The sequence below is a fragment of the Leucoraja erinacea genome, chromosome 4, assembly GCF_028641065.1.
Source record: "Leucoraja erinacea ecotype New England chromosome 4, Leri_hhj_1, whole genome shotgun sequence".
In the NCBI taxonomy this organism is placed as follows: Eukaryota; Metazoa; Chordata; class Chondrichthyes; order Rajiformes; family Rajidae; genus Leucoraja; species Leucoraja erinaceus.
In genome coordinates, this window is record NC_073380.1 from 79631324 (window position 1) to 79654368 (window position 23045).

General features: G+C 42.2%; 1 protein-coding gene across 2 annotated transcripts in view; it reads right to left on the reverse strand.

Moving 5' to 3' along the window:
• taf2 (TAF2 RNA polymerase II, TATA box binding protein (TBP)-associated factor) overlaps positions 1-23045 on the reverse strand; it is a 102220-nt gene that overhangs the window by 77173 nt on the left and 2002 nt on the right. Inside the window, exons 2-6 of one of the 2 annotated variants that reach the window (XM_055634614.1) lie at positions 20543-20597; positions 20295-20455; positions 9789-9907; positions 6848-6989; positions 6069-6300 (exon numbers count right to left, since the gene is read on the reverse strand). In XM_055634614.1, the coding sequence (XP_055490589.1) occupies positions 6069-6300; positions 6848-6989; positions 9789-9907; positions 20295-20455; positions 20543-20597 (709 nt within the window). Of the gene's footprint in view, positions 1-6068; positions 6301-6847; positions 6990-9788; positions 9908-20294; positions 20456-20542; positions 22371-23045 lie in introns of those variants that run through there. The other variant, XM_055634612.1, reaches the window with a different exon arrangement.

Below are 23045 nucleotides of genomic sequence, written 5' to 3' on the forward strand. Positions count from 1 at the left end.
TTTGTATACTAATCTCTTATGTGGGACCTTGTCGAAAGCCTTCTGGAAGTCCAGATACACCACATCCACTGGTTCTGCCCTATCCACACTACTAGTTACATCCTCGAAAAATTCTATAAGATTCGTCAGACATGATTTACCTTTCGTAAATCCATGCTGACTTTGTCCAATGATTTCACCACTTTCCAAATGTGCTGCTATCCCATCTTTAATAACTGACTAGCAGTTTCCCCACTACCGATGTTAGACTAACTGGTCTGTAATTCCCCGTTTTCTCTCTCCCTCCCTTCTTAAAAAGTGGGGTTACGTTTGCTATCCGCCAATCATCAGGAACTACTCCAGAATCTAAAGAGTTTTGAAAGATTATTACTAATGCATCCACTATTTCTGGAGCTACTTCCTTAAATACTCTGGGATGCAGCCTATCTGGCCCTGGGGATTTATCGGCCTTTAATCCATTCAATTTACCCAACACCATTTCCCGACTAACCTGGATTTCACTCAATTCCTCCAACTCCTTTGACCCGCGGTCCCCTGCTATTTCCGGCAGATTATTTATGTCTTCCTTAGTGAAGACGGAACCAAAGTAGTTATTCAATTGGTCCGCCATATCCTTGTTCCCCATGATCAACTCACCTGTTTCTGACTGCAAGGGATCTACATTTGTTTTAACTAATCTCTTTCTTTTCACATATGTATAAAAACTTTTGCAGTCAGTTTTTATGTTCCCTGCCAGTTTTCTTTCATAATCTATTTTTCCTTTCCTAATTAAGCCCTTTGTCCTCCTCTGCTGGTCTCTGAATTACTCCCAGTCCTCTGGTATGCTGCTTTTTCTGGCTAATTTGTACGCATCATCTGTCGCTTTGATACTATAACATTTAAGCAATGATTTACAATGATTCCCCGGTCTCCGGGGAGGAGACAGCCACTCCAGACTTTTCAAGCCGCCCGCGCTACATACCTAATCTATGCTAAAAATCTTCCATTCGGAAATCCGAAAAATTCCGAAATCCTGGTCCCAAGGCTTTCGGATAAAAGGTTGTGCACCTGTACATAGTTTTAATGAGCAAAATAATGGCCTGAAAATTATTGTTTTTAGAGAAATGGCAACAAATTTGGAAATTTGCAGTGTCTAAATTTTAGTCACAGCATCTTAACTAATCAGTCTCTTTCTAAACTACTTACAACCATTGCTCAGACTGACCCGAAATACTATCTGCACGTTCCCTGCATGGTTACTGTCTGGCCCAATGTGTTCCTTCAGCACTTTGTGTTTTGCTCAAGATTCCAACATCTGATGTTTCTTGCGGCTTCAACTATTGCTTGTTGCTGCCCTCATGTGTATTTTCCACTAATAACATTTTTAAGCAATCAATAATTCTTAAAAATGGATATTACTTAACTACTCAACTACTTTCCAAATGGTCCACCCGCCACTGCCAAATGTTTCTCTGCAAGAGACCACTACTAAGAACATAAAACTTCCAAACAGCAAATGGAGGTTTGTGCTATAACACAATATTTTAATGATGCTTTACAAAGACCACCCCAAGATTTTTATGAAAATTCTAATGTCAGCTACAACATTAGTAGATCAACAGGCAATTCACATCATTAAAGATTCCATTAAATGTGGTGGATTTGTCCTGAACTGAATCTGAATACGGCAATAATTATGGATACAGGAACTGCAGATGCTGGTTTACAAAAAAAGACACTGAGTGCTGGAGTAACTCAGTAGGTCAGACAGCATCTCTGCATAATATGGATAGGTGACATTTTTGGGCCAGGACCCTTCTTCAGACTGCAAGAAGGGTCCCAATCCAAACGTCACCTATCCATGTTCTCCAGAGATGCTGCCTGGGCCGCTGAGTTACTCCAGCATCATGTCATTTATTTTACAACAATAATTAATTAATCCATTTACAAAACAATATTTTCTCTGTGTTTAATGCAAATCAAGTCAAAATCCAAAAAAAAAAATCTTCACAAAACAACTGAAGGGTCTAAAATTTTCACATTTAATTATTTCTATTACTACACTATGTTGTAATTAGTTATGACATGAAAACGGTAGAGACAACTGATTTAATGTGTAAGAAGGAACTGCAGATGCTGGTTTAAACCGAAGACAGATGCAAAAAGCTGGAGTAACTCAGCGGGACAGGCAGCATCTCTGGCCCTAGAGATGCCGCCTGTCCCGCTGAGTTACTCCAGCTTTTTGTGTCCAACTGATTTAATATGATGCTTCAAATGTAAATGCAACATTCATGGTACTTAAGTATATAAAATAGTTTGACACCTTAAGATAACAGAACGGACAACAAAAGACTTAAGCAAAAATGGAGCTTCAAACGATGTTATAAATGAGAGAGATGAAGTGGGTAGGAAGCCAATTAAGCAAAAGAGAAAAAAAGACAAAATGCTGGAGAAACTCAGTGGGACAGGGAGCATCTCTGGAAAACATGGATAGGTGTTGGGACCTTTCTTCAGACTGATTGTGGTGGTGGTGGGGGGGGGGGGGGGGAGGAGGAGGGGGGAGGAGAAAAAACTGGAAGGGAGGTGGGGACTGAACAAAGCCAGCCGAGGGATAGGTGGAGACAGGTGAGACCCGTTTTAGATAGGTGCGTAGTTTTTCAAAGGTCAGAGATGAAAAGACTAAAGGTGTGAGATAAGGACAGAAGAGGTAAAAAATGTGAAGCCAGAGAAAGTAATATAGGTGGAAAGGGGCAGGAAGATATGGACGAAATGGGTGCAAATCCAGGTTAGGCACAGGGAAGAGAGGGGGAAGGGGAAAAAGGAGTGCAGAATTAATTTTCATACCATTAAGTTGTAAGTAACCCAAGCAAAAGGGAGACTTGATAATACAGAAGATTTTGAAATTGTGTCATTGTCAGAATAGGATCCAGGGCAATGAAGTACAGCAATGGTTGAATGTGACTTGGATCCAGTAAAGGTACAGGAAGTTGTCTTAGATGATTAAAAGTTTACGTAGGATGGAAGTGAGGACATCAGTCATTGGTGCACAGAAATAAATATCTAGAAATTCCAAACACATGGATGAAAGTTTCAGCAGCAGATTAGGCGAGGCACAGGGAGTCGCATGATGTTACAGAGGTGGAGTTTAATACAGTAGCACATTTACGATGCAAGCTCTGCCTGGCATTAAATACAACACAATGCTTGCAAATGGCCTGGCCCAGCTCAATCTCCTGAGTGGGAATGGTAGTGGGAGCCATGTATGTCTCAGTGACCAAATTGCTACTCCTGGTAAGCATTAGATATTATTGGCATAAACGCAAGCATTTGACGTCAGTGGGCCTACACTCGCTGGAATTTGGAAGAAAGAGGGGGGACCTTATTGAAACGTACTGAATAGTGGAAGGCTTGGATAGAGTGGGTGTGGAGAGGAGTTTCCACTAGTGGGAGAGTCTAGGAATAGAGGTCATAGCCTCAGAATTAAAGGAAGTTTCTTTTGGAGTAAGATGAGGAGTAATTTCTTTAGTCAGAGGGTGGTGAATCTGTGGAATTTTGTTGCCGCAGAAGGCTGTGGAGGCCAAGTCAATGGATATTTTTAAGGCAGATAGATTATTTAAGTACCGGTGTCAGAAGTTATGGGGAGAAGGCAGAAGAATAAGGTCAAGAGGGAGAGATAGTTCAGCCATGATTGAATGGTGCAGTAAACTTGATGGGCCAAATAGTCTAATTCTGCTCCTATCACTTATGACCTTATGATGTTGGGCACCATTAGCATAATCTTCCAGTCTCCTGTATCTTTCCAACCTTGCTTCTTTATCAGTCTCTGAAAATCTACATTGCCCCCAAATCCTCTCACTTCATTGCCTGACATCAGTACTCCTCTTATTATGTATTTTGTGCTCAAATAAATAATTTCACGAAACATTACGAATAATTACTGGGTATAAAAGATCCTGTTGCTGAAAACATCAATTTAAAGGCTTGTACATCACACACGCCCCCCCCCCCCTTTCCCCCATCCATCCAACCACAAGAAAAATATCCTCCTATCTCCATTTCCCTTATGAAATTATCTAGCTGGCTCTCAAATACATGTTTTTGTTTTAATTCATTTACATTTGGCTGATATAATTAACATGCCACACTGTTTGCTTTTGCAATAAATTCAATAAATTAATTTCTCTGGGGAAAGTAGTCACAATATATTTGTAGATGTCCCAGATTATTTTTTGTTCCAAAAGTGTTAAGTATATTACAGTCATTAACTATCAGGCAATGAACAATTTGTTACTGGACCTATAGATTTAACGTCCAAAAGATTAATTGTAACTCCCCCAATGGTGTGATCCCCCAATCCAATATTCCACCATGCACCCGTCTCCTCCATTGGAACTGAGCCCGTTCCCAAATGTAAGATTGCAGCCCTCCCCTGCCTGCTGCAGCAGTGAAAAGTTCAGTGTTCCTCTCTTGCAACTTTGTTTCGAAGTGTGTTGGAAGCTGACATGTAAATGGAGAAGCCTGTTTATTTTTGAAATACTTGGGGGTGGGTGGGGGGGGGGGGGGGGGGGGGGGGGGGAAGAAGGATTTGATTAAAAACATGTACTTCAACACGACGAAATGAAATGAGGAGCGGATACTTAGAAAGAAAAGCGAAATCTCTACCGAAATGGAAAATATCTCGGAGATTGAGCGTCTGGATTGGGCGTGGCAATGAATCAAAGGAAGAAATGCAGCCGGCAGCCGTACATGCAAATGAATCCATTCCGATTGGACATCTGCGAGCATCGGCCATTCCGATTGGACATCTGCGAGTATCGGGCACGAATCGAAAGGCAGGAAGGGATCCGTACTGCAGGCGGACGGACGGATTTGAGTTTTATATATATACTAGACCAAGTGCAGACCCGTTGGGTCTGCTCCCCCAATGGTGTGATCCCCCAACCCAATATTCCACCATGCACCCGTCTCCTCCAATGGAACTGAAGCTGTTCTGAAAAGTAAGATTCCAGCACTGCCCTGCCTCTTTAAAAAAAAACCCTGCCTGCTGCAGCAGTGAAAAGTTCAGTGTTCCAGGCTTGCAACTATATAGATAGATAGATAGATAGATAGATGAACCAAATGCAGGTAGGTAGGATATGGGTAAACGGGGCAACTTGGTTGCCATAAGCAAGTTCAGCCGAAGGCCCTGTTTGCTTGCAGCATAACTCCAAAACTTTAAATCCTATTGTTGATAATTTCAATTGATGAGCATGCAATACACAGCTCCATTCAGATTAGAAAGAGGGGAAAGAGTCGGGAGGGAGAGTGGAGGGGAAGGGGGAGAGAAGTGGAAGAGTGGGGAGGGAGGTGGAGAGGGGTAGCGGGAGTGATGGAAGAGGGACAGAGGGATAGGGGAAGGGGGCGGGGGGGGGAGAGGGAAGGGGGTGGGGTAGAGAGTGAAGGGGGTGGGGAGAGAGGGATGGGTGGGAGAGGGAGAGGGGTGAGGAGAGGGAAACATAGAAACATAAGATTCTATAAGATCACCCCTCAATCTTCTAAATTCTAGCTAGTACAAGCCGAGTTTATCCAGTCTTTCTTCATATGAAAGTCCTGCCATCCCAGGAGTCAGTCTGGTGAACCGAACCGTCTCTGTACTCCCTCTATGGCAATAATGTCTTTGGGCATTGTGACATCACACAATGACACGGTCACCAGGGGCTTGGGCTGGTGCAAAGGCATATGTAAATGGATCCATCCCGATTGGACATCTGCGAGCATCGGGCATTGTGACATCGCACGGCGGGAACGAATCGAAAGGCAGGAAGGGATCCGTACTGCAGGCGGACTGATTTGAGTTTTATATATTAATAGATATGATATGATATAGATATATAGATGTCAGTATTGATAATCATTCTATAATTGGTGCATGGCACAGCTTAAACGTTAAATGCCGTTTCCACAATATATAAAAAGTAACATATTTGGTAGTCAAAGTAATCAAAATGCATGCACTTTGTTTTCGAAATGTAGAAAATCAGGTATATAAGAAATAGGTATATGATATTCATATCTGTAACAAGCAGAGCAAATGATTTAGTTTCACTTACTTCATGCATGTAAGGATCAACCAGTATTTCAAAGGGGCCAACAGTCAGTGAAATGTTCGGGGCAGCTGTTGGAATCGTTAACATGTAATGAAAAGTTTTTTTTCTCATGTCATGGGTGTAAACAGACTCCACCAAATCTCCATTGGAAACCGCTACCATAGCAGCATCAACTGTGAACTCCAACTTCCATGTGCATAGTTCAGAGAAAGAGTCCACACAAGGAAACCAAAACCTACAAAGTTTTTTAAAAAGTATAATCAGTTACGATACTACAAGATTCTTCTGCCCCCCCCAATTCCTCAAGATCAAACTTACATAATTCTAATATTTGTGTTATTTTTTCTTTCTTTTTCTTGGATGCAAAATAATCCTCTCCATTTAATACCACTACTAGTCTCGAACCACAAACTCATTTGAGCAATACTCAAACCAGTTTCAAATTGCGAAAATGTAGTCAATTATCACTTTACTAGCAATTTTCTAGAATTACAAATATTTATTACAAATCTATGGTACATAATGGTAAACAAAGTTGTAAACGGGCATTCAATATCATAACAAATGTTAAAAAGATTTTATAAGAGAGGAGGTTGGGTTTTTCATCTGATGCAACATTTTATGAAATTGTCAAACAGATGCATGAAAGCAGTAAACTTATTCAGTAATAACTTTCATGGCTAGATATGTGAAAGGGAGAAGGAATTTGGTAAAATGGGAAGCGTAATGGGGAATGTGTTTTTTTATAAAAGCATCAAACTCTTTAGAGTTTAATGACTCACCTGGTAGAGTTTTCATATCCAAAGGAAAAGACATGTGCACCTCGCTCAGCCATGCTACCTTCTACATTGGGCACAACAAAATGAAGCCCTCCTTTTGGCTGGTCCAAGGAGAATTCAATATATACTTTCATAACTTTCATCTCTAGTAATGAAAACCAGACAACAATGCAATTACATTTCTAAGATACTGTATATTGCAAACTTCCAATATAATTGACATTATTTTATATTATTCATTAACTGATCTCCTGTGTAATGATTTGTGAATATGATTTACACTCATCCATAATAAACTTCAAAGTAAAATACTCATTGATTATACCAGCGTTGACGCGTCTTTAACCACGCATCACCGTCTGTGCCCACAAATGTTTTCACACTGCATCTACCTGCAGATTTACACTTACATGCCCATTGAATGGTTTTGAGTTCTCTTTCTTTTTGTACTCTGGTCTCAAACTCATATATTCCAGTCCTATCCTCTTCACTTCCTCGCAACTTACTGTCTCCTTGAGAATACACATGAAAAGCATCATATGCTTTATTTGTTTTGTAAAGCCCCTGTCTCACGGTGCGAGTCGACCCACGAGTGAAAGAAAAAAATCGGACTCGTGGTTGTGTGCGAGATTCCAAGTTTATGTTCAAGAGTTTAACCGAGTTCCCATGGGTATGACTAAGTTTGCCATTTACTTCTCATTTCTGTGACATTCCAAGTTCCTCTCCTGAGTTACCAAGTTCCTCTCCTGAGTTACCAAGTTCCTCTCCCGAGTTACCCTTGAGCCAACAACGACTAGCGACGTGTGGAAAAATCATCCACATGGTAAAAAAGACGCCATGCAGTTTTTTTTTCACTATAAAAAGCCTCCCATGTTTAAATTTCTTAGGGTTACGGAATCAAGGGATATGGGGAGAAAGCAGAAACTGGGTACTGATTTTGGATGATCAGCCATGATCATATTTAATGGCAATGCTGGCACGAAGGGCCGAATGTGATCACTTCCATTATGTAGAGTCTCAGAATGTTAATAGAGATTCCATTCCGTTTACATTGCACTTTGTGCAGGTATCAAATCTTAGCCCAAAGTGTACATAAAGGGCCGGTCCCACCAGCATGCACCTGCATGCGGCAAGCGCGACCAAACCAGAAGCGGGAGCGGCGCGGAGGTCGAGGGAGTGACATGGCGTCCAGGCGGCTGCGGGCCAGCAGGCCGTTGCCGCGCGGAATTTTTAAACACGGTCAGTTTTTCGGAGCCCTGCGCGATGTCGGGACCAGCTCCGCACAACTCCATACGGCTCCGGCGATCGAAGTGGGACCGGCTTCGCGAGGCCGTACGGCACAAGTGACCATGTTAGGTCGCGCTTGCCGCATGCAGGCGCATGGTCGTGGGACAGGCCCTTTAGGCTGCGAGGATTAATTTAAAAACTTCAAATTATTTCAAACAGTGTTTTATCCGAACAACGGACTTGGAATAACTGGGGCGGTGGGGTTTTATCAAAAAGTGACTACATGAAATCGGTGGAAGGAAAAGGCAGGCGAGGTTTCGGGTCAGGGTCCTTCTTCAGACTCCATGACCCGCTGAGTTCTTCCAGCTGTCAAATGGAGACATGGGGGACCACAGATGCTGGCATGTTGAGCGAAACACAGTGTTGGAGCAACTCGATGGGCCGAATGGCCTAATTACGCTCCTATGACATGAACTCACGAAGTGTCGAAGTAAGCCAGCGGGTCAGGCAGCATTTGTGGAGGGAATGGATAGGCAACGTTTCGGATCGGGTCCCTTCTTTTCGAGCCGAATAAACGTCTGTCCATTCCCTCCGCTAATGTTGCCTGTCCCGCTGAGTTACTCCAGCGCTGTGTGAGTTCCTCCAACACTTTGTGTGTGTTTTATGATCATGATCATGATTACAGCATCTGCAGGTTCTTGTCTCTACATAAACTAGGCCTCAGCAACACTGAATGCACTAACCGATTATGTTGCTGCTGCCAAAACAACAGTTAGCAATGTATGCACGGTAGATGTCACATGGTGCGGGAAACGAGGTCTCCAGGGAGACAGACGCAAAGTACTGGAGTAACTCCGCGGGACAGGCGGCATCTCTGGACATTTATAAAGCATTACATTTTGGAACACAAGGAACTACAGAAGCTGGTTAACGAAAAAATACAAAGTGCTGGAGTAACTCAACGTGTCAGGCAGTGTCTGTGGAGACCATGGACAGGTGACGTTTCGGGTGAAAGGGTCTAAAGTTTGAAGAAGGGTCCCGACCCGAAACGTCACCTATCCAAGTTCTGCGGATATGACTAATCTTCAACATTTCACTTCTGGCACTCAGGCCAAACCAACGGTAAACTCAAGAGTCACCACGGTAAACTCACAGGCCACTACGTTCTTACAACGAGTTTAAATGTTTCAAATTTTAACTTCAGGAGTAATTTTGACTCGTGGAAATCTTAAAACACGTTTAAAATTTTTCAAGAGTTAACAAGTTTCCCGGGTACCTGCCGTTAGTGCCACGAGTCGCTAAGGTGCTTCCACGAGTTCCAACATTCCCGCTACGTTAATTGTACGTGATTACCACGTTTTAAACTCGGGGTCACTCGTGGGTCGGCTCGCACCGTGAGACAGGGGTTTTACATTGTTTTGTTTAACTGAAATCTACAATGGGATTTGCTTCTATCACCCTTTTACAGTTGTTTGTTCATGGACTCTGCGAGTGTCATTCGTCATTTCCTTCATCCTTGATATTTTATATTTTTCTTTCTTTCTTTATATTTTTAAATGCATAATCAAACCATTCCATGCCAGTCTACTCATTAGAAGATTTATTGAATTCAATTTCATAAGTCTGCCATGATCATATGAGAATTTGGTTCCAAGATCATCCAGTATAACAAATAAATTACTGAAAGCCTGCAGTCAAAGATTCCTTTAATACTTACCATCAGCATGTTTCCACAGTTCAGATGGAACCTTAATACACAGCTCTCCATTTCCAGTGTCAGGGTCAACCGCACTGACTGCTGCTGCATAGGCATTGGAAAAGTAATTAAGATTTCGCCTGGAGAACAAAAGAACAATTGAAAATGTATATGCTTCATATTTTAAAACTCTACAATACTGTCAGCTGGTCAGGCAAACCAACAGAAAAGGCTTAAAAATAAAGTAAATATTGTTATGTATTTATTCCACTTTTTGCACTGAGTATTTCTTCAGATTTGTTGAAGACCTGTTTTAATCATACAAACAAGTTAAAAAAGAATAATGTTGGCAGTAAGGACTGCAAAGATACCCATGCATGTTATCATATGGAATGCAATTATAACAAAATTAGTATTAATTCCATAATCTGAGAAACACTGAAATTTTACCTTCAAAATTTAAACATGGTAAATATTAATGTTACTCCTCATGTTTAAACTTCAAATTACATGGGTATGATTTATTTTACTTTTCGCTGCGTTTTGCACTTCTTGCAAGTCTATCATTTCATTTCTTTCAGAAGGATCACACTATAGTCAGCCAAGGAGCCACTGAACCATAGGTAATATGTTAACCATATTAACAGATAATTCCACATTTCAGCCAAACTACTTGCTGACTGTGCTTTATGTTCGTATTTGTTGTTTTTAACAAAGGTAATAGGCTATGTTTAATATTTTTACAGATAAATGAAAGTTTAATGATTCTTCAACCAATTCCACCCAAATCAACATCATTTTAAATGCTGGCGATTACACACTTACAATTAATTTTTCCAAGCCTGAGATTAATTTCACTAAGTATTAGAAACATAGAAACAGAGAAAATAGGTGGAGTAGGCCACTCGGCCCTTCGACCAGCACTGCCATTCAACATGATCATGGCTGATCAACCAGAATCAGTACCCTGTTCCTGCTTTCTCCCCATATCCCTTGATTCCGTTAGCCCCAACAGCGCTATCCAACTCTCTCTTGAATACATCCAGTGAATTGGCCTCCACTGTCTTCTGTGGCTGAGAATTCAGACAGATTCACAACTCTCTGGCTGAAAAAGTTTTAACTCGTATCAGTCCGAAATGGCCTACCCCTTATTCTTAAACTGTGAATCCTGGTTCTGGACTCCCCCAACATCGGGAACATTTCTCCTGCATCTAGCCTGTCCAAAAGATTAATTTTATACTAGACTAAGTGGGACCCGTTGGGTCCCATGTTCACACGGGAGGGCTGATCCCCCGACGCAATATTCCACTTCTCCACCAATTCCAATATTGGTGGCCAGTGGGGAGGCTTTCTGGAGTGCTGGTATGGGTTCTTGGGGTGGCAGTGCAGTCCCTCAAGCCTGATCTGCTGGCAGCTCACTCACGGCTGGTGGGCTGGCAGTTGACTCATGACTATTCCTTGAAATTCCTTTTCAAGCAGGGTGCAAGGCCAACAAATTCAAGTGCAGTTTCTTACCACTCTGAGCAGGGTGCAAGGTCACCAAATTCAAGTGCAGTTTCCAATCACTTCAAGCAGGGTGCAAAGCCACTGAATTCAAGTGCAGTTTCTTTCCATTTCATGCTGGATGAAACCACCATAAAATCGCACAAAAACACCAAACTCATAGTCAGTAGTCATTCAGTGTGTTCAGTTGATTCAGTTGACAGAGTTGTGACCTCTCACTCCCCCCTCATGCAGAGACTGAGCCACACCCACACTTCCGGGTTGTATAGCCCCTCCCCCTCCCACCTGAAAAGGTGTGGCTTTCATGGCGTGATTGACAGGAGAGAGATTCTCAACATTTTTTTTAAACTAATAACACTATTATTTTTCATTAATGGGAAAAATTCTCTGCACCTGCTCAGCGGAGGGGGGACTGAGTAAGATGGCCAAAAATCACAACCGTAAGTGGTAGCTTTTTATCTAAAATCAATATACAGTGCAAATAGGAAGCAAGTGCATTTGCAGTAGTGTCTTTAAACTTCAAGCCAAAGCATCCAAGCCACCATTTGCCGTAAGTAGTGCCTTTTAACTTCAAGCCAAAGCACCCAAGCCGCCTTTTGCAGTAAGTAGTGCCTTTCAATTTCAAGCCAAAGCACCCAAGCCGCCATTTGCAGTAAGTAGTGCCTTTCAACTTCAAGCCAAAGCACCCAAGCCAACATTTGCAGTAAGTCGTGCCTTTCAACTTCATGCCAACATTTGCAGTAAGTAGTGCCTTTCAACTTCATGCCAACATTTGCAGTAAGTAGTGCCTTTCAACTTCATGCCAATGCACCCACGCCACCATTTGCAGTAAGTAGTGTCTTTCAACTTCAAGCCAAAACACCCAAGCCACCATTTGCAGTAAGTAGTGCCTTTCAACTTCATTACACCATTTGCAGTATGTAACGCCTTTCAACTTCCAGCCAAAGCACCCAAGCCACCATTTGCAGTAAGTAGTGCCTTTCAACTTCACGCCAAATCACCCAAGCCAACATTTGCAGTAAGTAGTGCCTTTCAACTTCAAACAAAGCACCCAAGCTACCATTTGCAGCAAGTAGTGTCTTTCAACATCATGCTACCATTTGCAGTAAGTAGTGCCTTTCAACTTCAAGCCAAAGCACCCAAGCCACCATTTGCAGTAAGATGTGCCTTTCAACTTAAAGCCAAAGCACCCAAGCCACCATTTGCAGTAAATAGTGCCTTTCAACTTCATGCCACCATTTGCAGTAAGTAGTGCCTTTCAACTTCAAGCTAAAGCACCCAAGCCACCATTTGCAGTAAGTAGTGCCTTTCAACTTCAAACCAAAGCACCCAAGCCACCATTTGCAGTAAGTAGTGCCTTTCAACTTCCAGCCAAAGCACCCAAGCCACCATTTGCAGTAAGTAGTGCCTTTCAACTTCAAGCCAAAGCACCCAAGCCACCATTTGCAGTAAGTAGTGCCTTTCAACTTCAAGCCAAAGCACCCAAGCCACCATTTGCAGTAAGTAGTGCCTTTCAACTTAAAGCCAAAGCACCCAAGCCACCATTTGCAGTAAATAGTGCCTTTCAACTTCATGCCACCATTTGCAGTAAGTAGTGCCTTTCAACTTCAAGCCAAAGCACCCAAGCCACCATTTGCAGTAAGTAGTGCCTTTCAACTTCAAACCAAAGAACCCAAGCCACCATTTGCAGTAAGTAGTGCCTTTCAACTTCCAGCCAAAGCACCCAAGCCACCATTTGCAGTAAGTAGTGCCTTTCAACTTCAAGCCAAAGCACCCAAGCCACCATTTGCAGTAAGTGGAGCCTTTCAACTTCAAGCCAAAGCACCCAAGCCACCATTTGCAGTGCCTTTCAACTTCAAGCCAAAGCACCCACACAACCATTTGCAGGCAGTGCCTTTTTACTTCAAACAAACCATATTTTCATTTTCAAAGCACATTAAGAGGACTCACAGTTGTGTAGACATTTGTTCAGTGTTATTCAGAGCTCAGAGAGACGTGACCCTTGGCTTCATCCATCTTGCAGAGACTGAGTGAGGTTTTATAGTCCCTCACCCTCCCTCCAGCAGGGGCAGCAGAGAGAATGGTGAATGTTTTAAAAACATTAATATCTCTCTGATTTGTCATTGATGGGAAAAATCCTCCGCACCCTAAGGTGGAGGGGGGCTCTGAGCGAGGTGGCCAAAAATGACGGCCGTAGGTGGCGGCGTTCTGTCGGAAATCGCAGCACAGTGGGCCAAAAGCGGTCAAGATCAGTTTTAGTAATATAGATGGTTACACAAAAAAAAGCTGGAGAAACTCAGCGGGTGCAGCAGCATCTATGGAGCGAAGGAAATAGGCAACGTTTCGGGCCGAAACCCTTCTTCAGACTGATCGGGGGCGGGGGTGGGCGGGGACAAGAAAGGAAAAAGGAGGAGGAGCCCGAAGGCTGGGGGATGGGAGGAAACAGCAGGGGGACTGAGGAAGGGGAGGAGACAGCAAGGACTAACAAAATTGGGAGAATTCGATGTTCATGCCCCCCAGGATGCAGACTCCCCAAAACGGAATATGAGGTGCTGTTCCTCCAATTTCCGGTGCTGCTCGCTGTGGCCATGGAGGAGACCCAGGACAGAGAGGTCGGAGACGGAGTGGGAGGGGGAGTTGAAGTGCTGAGCCACCGGGAGGTCAGCTTGGTTATTGCGGACCGAGCGGAGGTGTTCGGCGAAAAGATCGCCCAACCTCCGCTTGGTCTCACCGATATAGATCTGCTGACATCTAGAGCAGCGGACGCAATAGATGAGGTTGGAAGAGATGCAGGTAAACCTCTGTCGCACCTGGAACGATAGTAATATAGATAGTAATATAGATGTTTATATAAGATCCTCTCTCATCCTAAATTCCAGTGAGTATAAGCCCAGTCGATCCATTCTTTCATCATACAATGCCCTCCATAATGTTTGAGACCTCCTTGCTCCTATACTCAAATCCTCTCGCTATGAAGGCCAACATGCCATTTGCTTTCTTCACTGCCTGCTGTACTGCATGCTTACTTTCAGTGACTGATCTACAAGGACACCTCGGTGTCGTTGCACCTCCCCTTCTCCTAATGCTTCCTTTTTACCTTCACCAGATATATCCTTTCAAAATCACATCTTAAAATCCACATCCTCCATGACCACAGATTTTGTATATCCTCCGTGAACATGTGTATTTCTGCTGCATGTTCTGATTCTCTGCCATATTGGGGATTAATTGACTACTGTAAATTACCCGGGGTAGACACAAAATGTTGGAGTAACTCAGAAGGACAGGCAGCATCTCTGGAGAGAAGGAATGGGTGACAGTCTGAAGATGGTTCTCGACCTGAAACATCACCTATCCAGAGATGCTGCCTGTCCCGCTGAGTTACTCCAGCATTTTGTGTCTACCTTCGATTTAAACCAGCATTTGCAGTTCATTCCTACACTGTAAATTACTTATGGTTAATGGTTGAAAATAAATCGAAGAGGTGTTAGACACCCGAGGGAAAGTAAATTGCAAGGGAAATAAAAATGATAGGATTGCATGTTTGGGACCAGCATGGACTGAATTGTTTCCTCTGTGTCATTCTAAGTATTTATTGATTGCATAAAAAAGTACACCAGGAACAGAAACAGCGTTACAATTTGGACATTTCTGTATTGTGTATGAAAATCAGTCCTTTGCATAGGATTTCAGCCTCTCCATCTGGTTCCACAAAAAAACAAGGTTATAGCTTACCAGGGCTTCAAAACTATCTTCGAAATGGTCTTGCCCAAAAATTAATAACGGAAAGTTTTGATTGATTCAACATCCACTCATGTTTGACAGAATGTTTATTTTTCCATTACCCTTCGCCTGAATGGTAATTCTACTAAAGAACTTCACTTTAATTTCAAGATCAAATCTCCTGACCAAGTTTACTACCACAGAAGAATTTATCTTTATCTGCAAAGACTCTATCCCCAACTCCAAATTTCTCAGTTGCATCTGCTCGCAAAATGAGACTTTCCATTGTAGGACATCCACGATGTGTTCTTTCTTTATTAAACACGATTTTCCCCACTGTCATAGATGGATTCCTTACCCGTACCTCCTGTGTCTTGTAGTTCTCAATAAATCAATCATTGCCCTGGACAAACATTTTGCAACGTGTATATACAGTACCCTCCATAATGTTTGGGACAAAGACCATCATTTATTTATTTGCCTCTGTATTCCACAATTTGAGATTTGTAATAGAAAAATTCACATGTGGTTAAAGTGCACATTGTCAGATTTTAATTAAAGTCCATTTTTACACATTTTGGTTTCACCATGTAGAAATTACAGCTGTGTTATATACAGACCCCCATTTCAGGGCACCATAATGTTTGGAATACATGGCTTCAAGGGCGTTTGCAATTGATCAGGTGCGTTTAATTGCCTCCTTCATGCATTTAATTGCCTCCTTAATAAGAGAGCTCTCAGCACCTAGTCTTTCCTCCAGTCTTTCCATCAGCTTTGGAAACTTTTATTGCTGTTTATCAACATGAGGACCAAATTTGAGCCAATGAAAGTCAAAGAAGCCATTATGAGACTGAGAAACAATAATAAAACTGTTAGAGACATCAGCCAAATCCTAGGCTTACCAAAATCAACTGTTTGGAACATCATTAAGAAGAAAGAGAGCAGTGGTGAGCCTACTAATCGCAAAGGGACTGGCAGGCCAAGGAAGACCTCCACAGCTGATGACAGAAGAATTCTCTCTATAATAAAGAAAAATCCCCAAACACCTGTCCGACAGATCAGAAACACTCTTCAGGAGTCACGTGTGGAATTATCAATGACCACTGTCTGCAGAAATACAGAGGCTACAGTGCAAGATGCAAACCACTGGTTAGCTGCAAAAATAGTATGGCCAGGTTAAAGTTTGACAATAAGTACTTAAAAGAGCAACCACAGTTCTGGAAAAGGGTCTTGTGGACAGATGAGAGGAAGATTAACATATAATAATAATAATAATAATAAATTTTATTTATGGGCGCCTTTCAAGAGTCTCAAGGACACCTTACAAAAATTTAGCAGGTAGAGGAAAAACATGTAAGGGGAATGAAATAAATAGTAGAGACATGACTAGTACACAAAGTAAAGACAGAATTCAATACAAAACACAATATGAGGCAATTAGTGCACAGATGAAAAGGGAGGGGGACGTGGGGCTAAGGATAGGCAGAGGTGAAGAGATGGGTCTTGAGGCGGGACTGGAAGATGGTGAGGGACACGGAATTGCGGATCAGTTGGGGGAGAGAGTTCCAGAGCCTGGGAACTGCCCTGGAGAAGGCTCTGTCCCCAAAACTGCGGAGGTTGGACTTGTGGATGGAGAGGAGACCGGCTGATGTGGATCTGAGGGACCGTGAGGGTTGGTAGGGGGAGAGGAGGTCAGTGAGATATGAGGGGGCAGATGGTGGAGGGCTTTGTAGGTGAGGATCAGGATTTTGTAGTTGACCGGTGGGAGATGGGAAGCCAGTGAAGTTGTTTGAGGACTGGAGTGATGGCAGGAACAAAGTATGCAGGAGAGAAGGAACTGCCCAAGATCCAAAGCATACCACCTCACCTGTGAAACACGGTGATGAGGGTGTTATGGCCTGGGCATGTATGGCTGCTGAAGGTACTGGCTCACTTATCTTCATTAATGATACAACTGCTGATGGTAGTAGCATAATGACTTCTGAAGTGTCTAGACACATCCTATCTGCTCAAGTTCTTACAATGCCTCAAAACTCATTGGCCGGCAGTTTATTCTACAGCAAGACAATGATCCCAAACATACTGTTAAAGCAACAAAGACGTTTTTCAAAGCTAAAAAATGGTCAACTCATGAGTGGCCAAGTCAATCACCCGATTTGAACTCAATTGAGCATGCCTTTTATATGCTGAAGAGAAAACTGAAGGGGACTAGCCTCCAAAAAAGCATAAACTAAAGATGGCTGCAATACAGGCCTGGCAGAGCACCAACAGAGAAGACACCCAGCAAACGGTGATGACCATGAATCACAAACTTCAAGCAGTCATTGCAAGCAAAGGATATGCAACAAAATACTAAACATGACTACTTTCATTTACAAGACATTGCTGTGTCCGAAACATTATGGTGCCCTGAAATGGGGAGACTATGTATAAACACTGCTGTCATTTCTACATGGTGAAACCATAATGTATAAAAATGGATTTTATTAAAATCTGACAATGTGCACTTTAACCACATGTGATTTTTTCTGTGACAAATCTCAAATTGTGGAGTTCGGAGGCGAATAGATAAATTATGGGTCTTTGTCCCAAACATTATGGAGGGCACTGTATCTCAACCAGTGTACTGTGTTTTACAGTCCCAAATAAAATTGACAGTTCCTCCGATTCAAACTCGAGAACTTTGTAATTGCCCATGTAGAATGCCATCTAGCACGGTCTGTACTTTTTAAAACTTCCAACTGCAAACTATATGATTTACTAACTTAATTTGAAGCTTTGAATGCTTGACTCTCTATATCTTCATCCACAAGATGAGGTAGGTGCTGGAAACAAATGCCTGTAATTTCCCGAAACAGAACCCACAGTTTATCCTTATTTCCTATACCTCTGATCTCCCATTTATCAGTCCATTTCATTACTTTATTTCCAATTACCTGCATTTCCATTTTTTGAGAACTGGTCATTTTCACTTGCTAGTGGCATTATCAAGTACCTCCTAAAACCCTAATTCAAGCTAATGGCACCCTCAACAAAGGCAATTGAATTAGTTCAAAATGATCCACACTTTACAAAACATACTCATCCCCTTGGATCAACTGAACGCAGTCTATAAGTGTTCAGTAGCAATGTCTCTAAAACCAACTAGTGGTCATTCTGTTACCTTGTTTCTCTCTCTTTCGCCAGCTTTTTATATAGGTGATATGAGGAAACATTGGCTGGAGTTTAGAAGAATGAGGGCGGATCTTATAGAAACATATAAAACTACTAGACTAGTAGTAATTACTAGACACATAAAATTACTAGACCAAGTGGGACCCGTTGGGTCCCATGTTCACACGGGAGGGCTGGTCCCCCAAAGCAATATTCCACCTCTCCACCAATTCCAATATTGGTGGGGGGGAGGGGGTGGGGCTTTCTGGAGCGCTAGTATGGGTATTATGGGCTGAAGGGACTGGTTTCCAGAGGGCTAGTATGGACATTGTGGGCCAAATGGATTCTTGGGGTGGCAACTCAGTCACTCAAGCCTGATGTGCTGGCAGCTCACTCAAGGCTGGTGGGCTAGCAATTGACTCACGGCTATTCCTTGAAATTCAATTTCAACCAGGGTGCAAGGCAACCAAATTCAAATGTAGTTTCCTACCATTTCAAGCAGGGTGGAAGGCCATCAAATTCAAGTGCAGTTTCTTACCACTTCAAGCAGGGTGCAAGGCCACCAAATTCAAGTGCAGTTTCCTACCACTTCAAGCAGGGTGCAAGGCCACCAAATTCAAGTGCAGTTTCCGACCACTTCAAGCAGGGTGCAAGGCCACCAAATTCAAGTGCAGTTTCATACCACTTCAAGCAGGGTGCAGGGCCACCAAACTCAAGTGCAGTTTCCTGCCACTTCAAGCAGGGTGCAAGGCCACCAAATTCAAGTGCAGTTTCATACCATTTCATGCAGGGTGCAAGGCCACCACATTCAAATGCAATTTCATACCATTTCAAGCAGGGTGAAACCACCATAAAACCACTATAAAACCACACAAAACACCACATAAACACCACACTCACAGTTCAGTAGACATTCAGTGTGTTCAGTTGATTCACAGCTCAGACACAGTCATGACCTCTTCCTCCCCCATCTTGCAGAGACTGAGCCACACCCAACTTCCGGATTTTATAATCCTCCCCCCTCCAACCGGAAGGCTTGCCTGCCAACTTGCCTGCCCACTTCAAATTCTAGAATCCCATCCAAGTTCACAACTAATAACATGTTTGATACCAGTCAAGAATATGGTGAAGCACTAAAGCAGTCCTTACATAAAACCTAGATAACCTGTTATCCTGTAGATCAGGTTGGAATTGCACATCCAAACTTAACAAAGCCTGGCATCCGTTGCACTGTAACCTTCCAACAAATGATTTCCAAAATTCATACCCGAAGACATTTTACTTGGACTGCCAGCTCAATAGACAACAGACAATAGGTGCAGGAGTAAGCCATTCAGCCCTTCGAATGGCTGATCATCCCCATTCAGTTCCTGCCTTCTCCCCATATCCGCTGATTCCGTTATCTTTAGATAGCTCCTAGCAACCATATCCCAATACAAATCATTTTCACATTACTCCAGCACTTTGTTTCCCTTTGTGTATTAACTAGCACCTGCAGTTCTTTGTATTTATACTTTCAGATAGAATTGTTATTTTGCAATCCTTCATTAGTATTTCAAAATTGAACCTAAGAAGTTAAGAAACAGTGAGAGTCATGCATTCAATAAGATCATGGCTGACTTCAACACCACATATGCCTTAATTTGCTTCATATCTAAAGATTTTGAATATATTCCGTGATCCCAGAGTCTTCTTGATGACAGAATTTCAAAGATTCACTGCCCTCTGATAAAAAAGACATTTTCTCAACTCAGGTTACTGAATGACCGATCTCTTACTTGTTGATCCTGAACCCTGGTTCCAGAAACTACAGCCAGGCAACATCAACATTACATCAATGTTGTCCGGTACTTTAAGAATTTTGTGCCTTTTAGGGGGATCATTCCACATTTTACTTAATCTCTCTTCTTGTGACGTAGCCAGCAAATTGTAATTGGCAACATTTCTAAGATTTATTTTCAAACATAATTCAATGGTGTTAAATGACAATTTATGAAAATTGGGTGTCTAAAAATCAATAAAGATTTCTTTGACTGAGAAACTTTGGCTCATTTTTCACTTGCAAGCCTAGTTTTAACTCTGCCCTTTCAGGAGCAGCCTTGTTTTTCACCATTCTTAGTTTGAGCACAGTGTTAATATCATACTCACTGCTTTGATTCGTGGTGGCAGACCTCCAAAGTTGGATCATTGTAAATGAAAGCAGCTTCCAAATCATTTATTCTTACTCTGTAAATCCGACATTGCTTGCTATTCAGTTTAATTCTACTGAGGTTTGCAACTAATGGGAAAATGGTCAACTCCACATATCCCTGCAAACATAAAACATAAAGGTGCTCTGTTTAGAATGTCTGAATATATATTTTGCACAAAAATTTTGAAAAAATGACAGTACTTACTATGACAGACTTCCTCTGAAAGTTTATATTATTTATGCAGACCACCTGGTGAGTTGTATAAAGATACAAATCAAAAGTAAATGACAGTTCAGTATACAGCATTCATTCAAATTTATTAATTTAAACTACTGCAATAATTCAAGCAATTTGGGTAGGGCATATTACTTATACTGAATGAAAATGTGAGTTATTTCAGGCCTCGCACTAGTAATAGGAAGAATGCTACTGTCAAACGTGGTAAGGATCTTTTCCAAGTTTAGGACTACCAACAAATTTAACGGCACAATACAAATTTACACTCAAAGTAAAAAAATGCTAATGTAAAAATCATTATTAGCAAAAATATTAAGAAACTAAACATTTTTAACAAATTACTCCAAAATATATTAGACACATTATATTAGACACCTCAGCATCATGTTCCAGGCACTCCCATTCTCTTGGTAAAAAAGCTTGCTCAGTGCATCTTCTTTAAACTTTGTCCCTCTCACCCTTTTATGATTTTTCCACTGGGAAAAAAGGTTCTGACAGTCTACCCTATCTATGCCTCATAATTTAATATGTTTCTTTCAGGTCTCCCCGCAATCTCTGGTCCAGAATCAATTCCAGAAAAACCAATCCATGTCTACCCCTTCTCAGCACCCTTAACAAGGCCTCCATATCCTTGCTGCAAAGGGGGGAAGGGGGTAATTTCATTAGCTTTATTCCTTCTTTCATTTCTTTATACCCCTGCAATTCTTTTAAAACTCCAATGGAAGAATAATTAAATTTGCTGTTACCTCACACTAAGGGGTAATTTACAGCACACAATACTCTAAATGCAGCCTATCCACAGTCCTGTAAAGTTGCATCATGACTTATTTCCTCATACTCAATGCCACGACCTATATGCTGTTAAAGCACACTATATGCTTTCTTTACCACTCCATCTACTTGTGTTGCCACTTTCAACAAATGATGAACTTGGTCCTCCAAGATCCCTCTGCACATCAATACTGTTTTGGGTCATGCCGTTCATTGTATATTTTCCCCTTACATTTGACCTCCCAAAGAGCAACACCTCACACTTGCTCAGATTAAACTTCATCTGCCATTTCTCTGCCCATTTCTGCATCTGTATCGCGCTGTATACTTTGTCAACGTGCTTCACAGTCCATAACCCCAGCGGTATCTTCTTCAAACTTACTAACCAACTATAAGGACAATATTCAGGTGACCAGTGGAGCATATGCTAGGGGTGACACAGGTGCGGCACAGCAGTAGAGTTGTTGCCGTTCAGTGCCAGAGACTCCGGTTTGATCCTGACCTTGGCTGCTGTCTACATGGAGTCTCCCTGTGACCGCGTGGGTTTTTTCCCACATTCCAAAGACGTGCGGGTTTGTATGTTATTGGCTTCTGTAAATTGTCTCTAGTTTGTAGGACAGAACTAGTGTATGATGATCGCTGGTCAGCACGGACCTAGTAGGACGAAGGGCCAGTTTCCAAGTTTATCTCTAAAGTAAACAAAGCTAAACAAAATCTCCAGCCTGAATACTGTTCTTCCACCACAACCGTCTGACATCTATCAGTAATTCGTTCTGAATCCATACAACCAAGTCACTGCTAATCTTGTGCATATTAATCTTCTGGATCAGCCTACCATGGGGAACCTTATAAAACGCCTGATTAAAATCCATGTAGACAACATCAACCACGCTACCCTCATCAATCAGCTTTATCATCTCCTCAAAACAACGAGATCAAGTTATTCATGTGAAATAGCTAAAAATATTTCCAATTGGGTTCCATTATCATATACAGAATAAGTTACTTCATAATTCATTATAGTTTCAGCCTTCTAAGCTTCCCCCATAAAAACACCACCCCAGCTCCCACTCCACTCCCACTATCACCCCAGACTCTGCAAGCAATTATCACTAAACATTCATCTCAAATTATTTTTGTGAAGGAATTAAAAAATTATGTTCACAGAACTTAGCTTCAACACACATAACTTTCACCACTGAGAAGCCAAGTCTGATCATCTTGGTTCTTTAATATACCAGGTTGCATGAATTTATTATATAACTGTTCAATGTTTGCATTTTCGTTCTTTAAATTGAGTTCTATAACTAAACTAAGCGGGACCCGTTGAGTCCGTCACACAGGAGGCTCGGTCCCCCAACGCAATATTCCACCTCTCACCCATAGGCCCCGCTGCACAGGCGCAGCTCATTTCCGCTCATCCCTAGCACACTCTCCCCTTCTTTCCCCTCTCCTCCTCCAATCCCTCCCTCACCTCTCTCCCTCTCCTTCCCCCTACTATGTCACTCCCTCCTATCCCTCTATCCGCCACCTCCCCCACTCCTCACCTCACCTTACCTTATCCCCCCCCACTATTCCTCCTCACCTCCCTCACTGCCCTACTCTCCCTCTATTCCCCACTCCCTACCTCCCCCACTCACCCCTCCTCTCCCACTCTCCGTCCTCACCTCCTCCTTCTTTTCCCTCTTTATTATTCTTT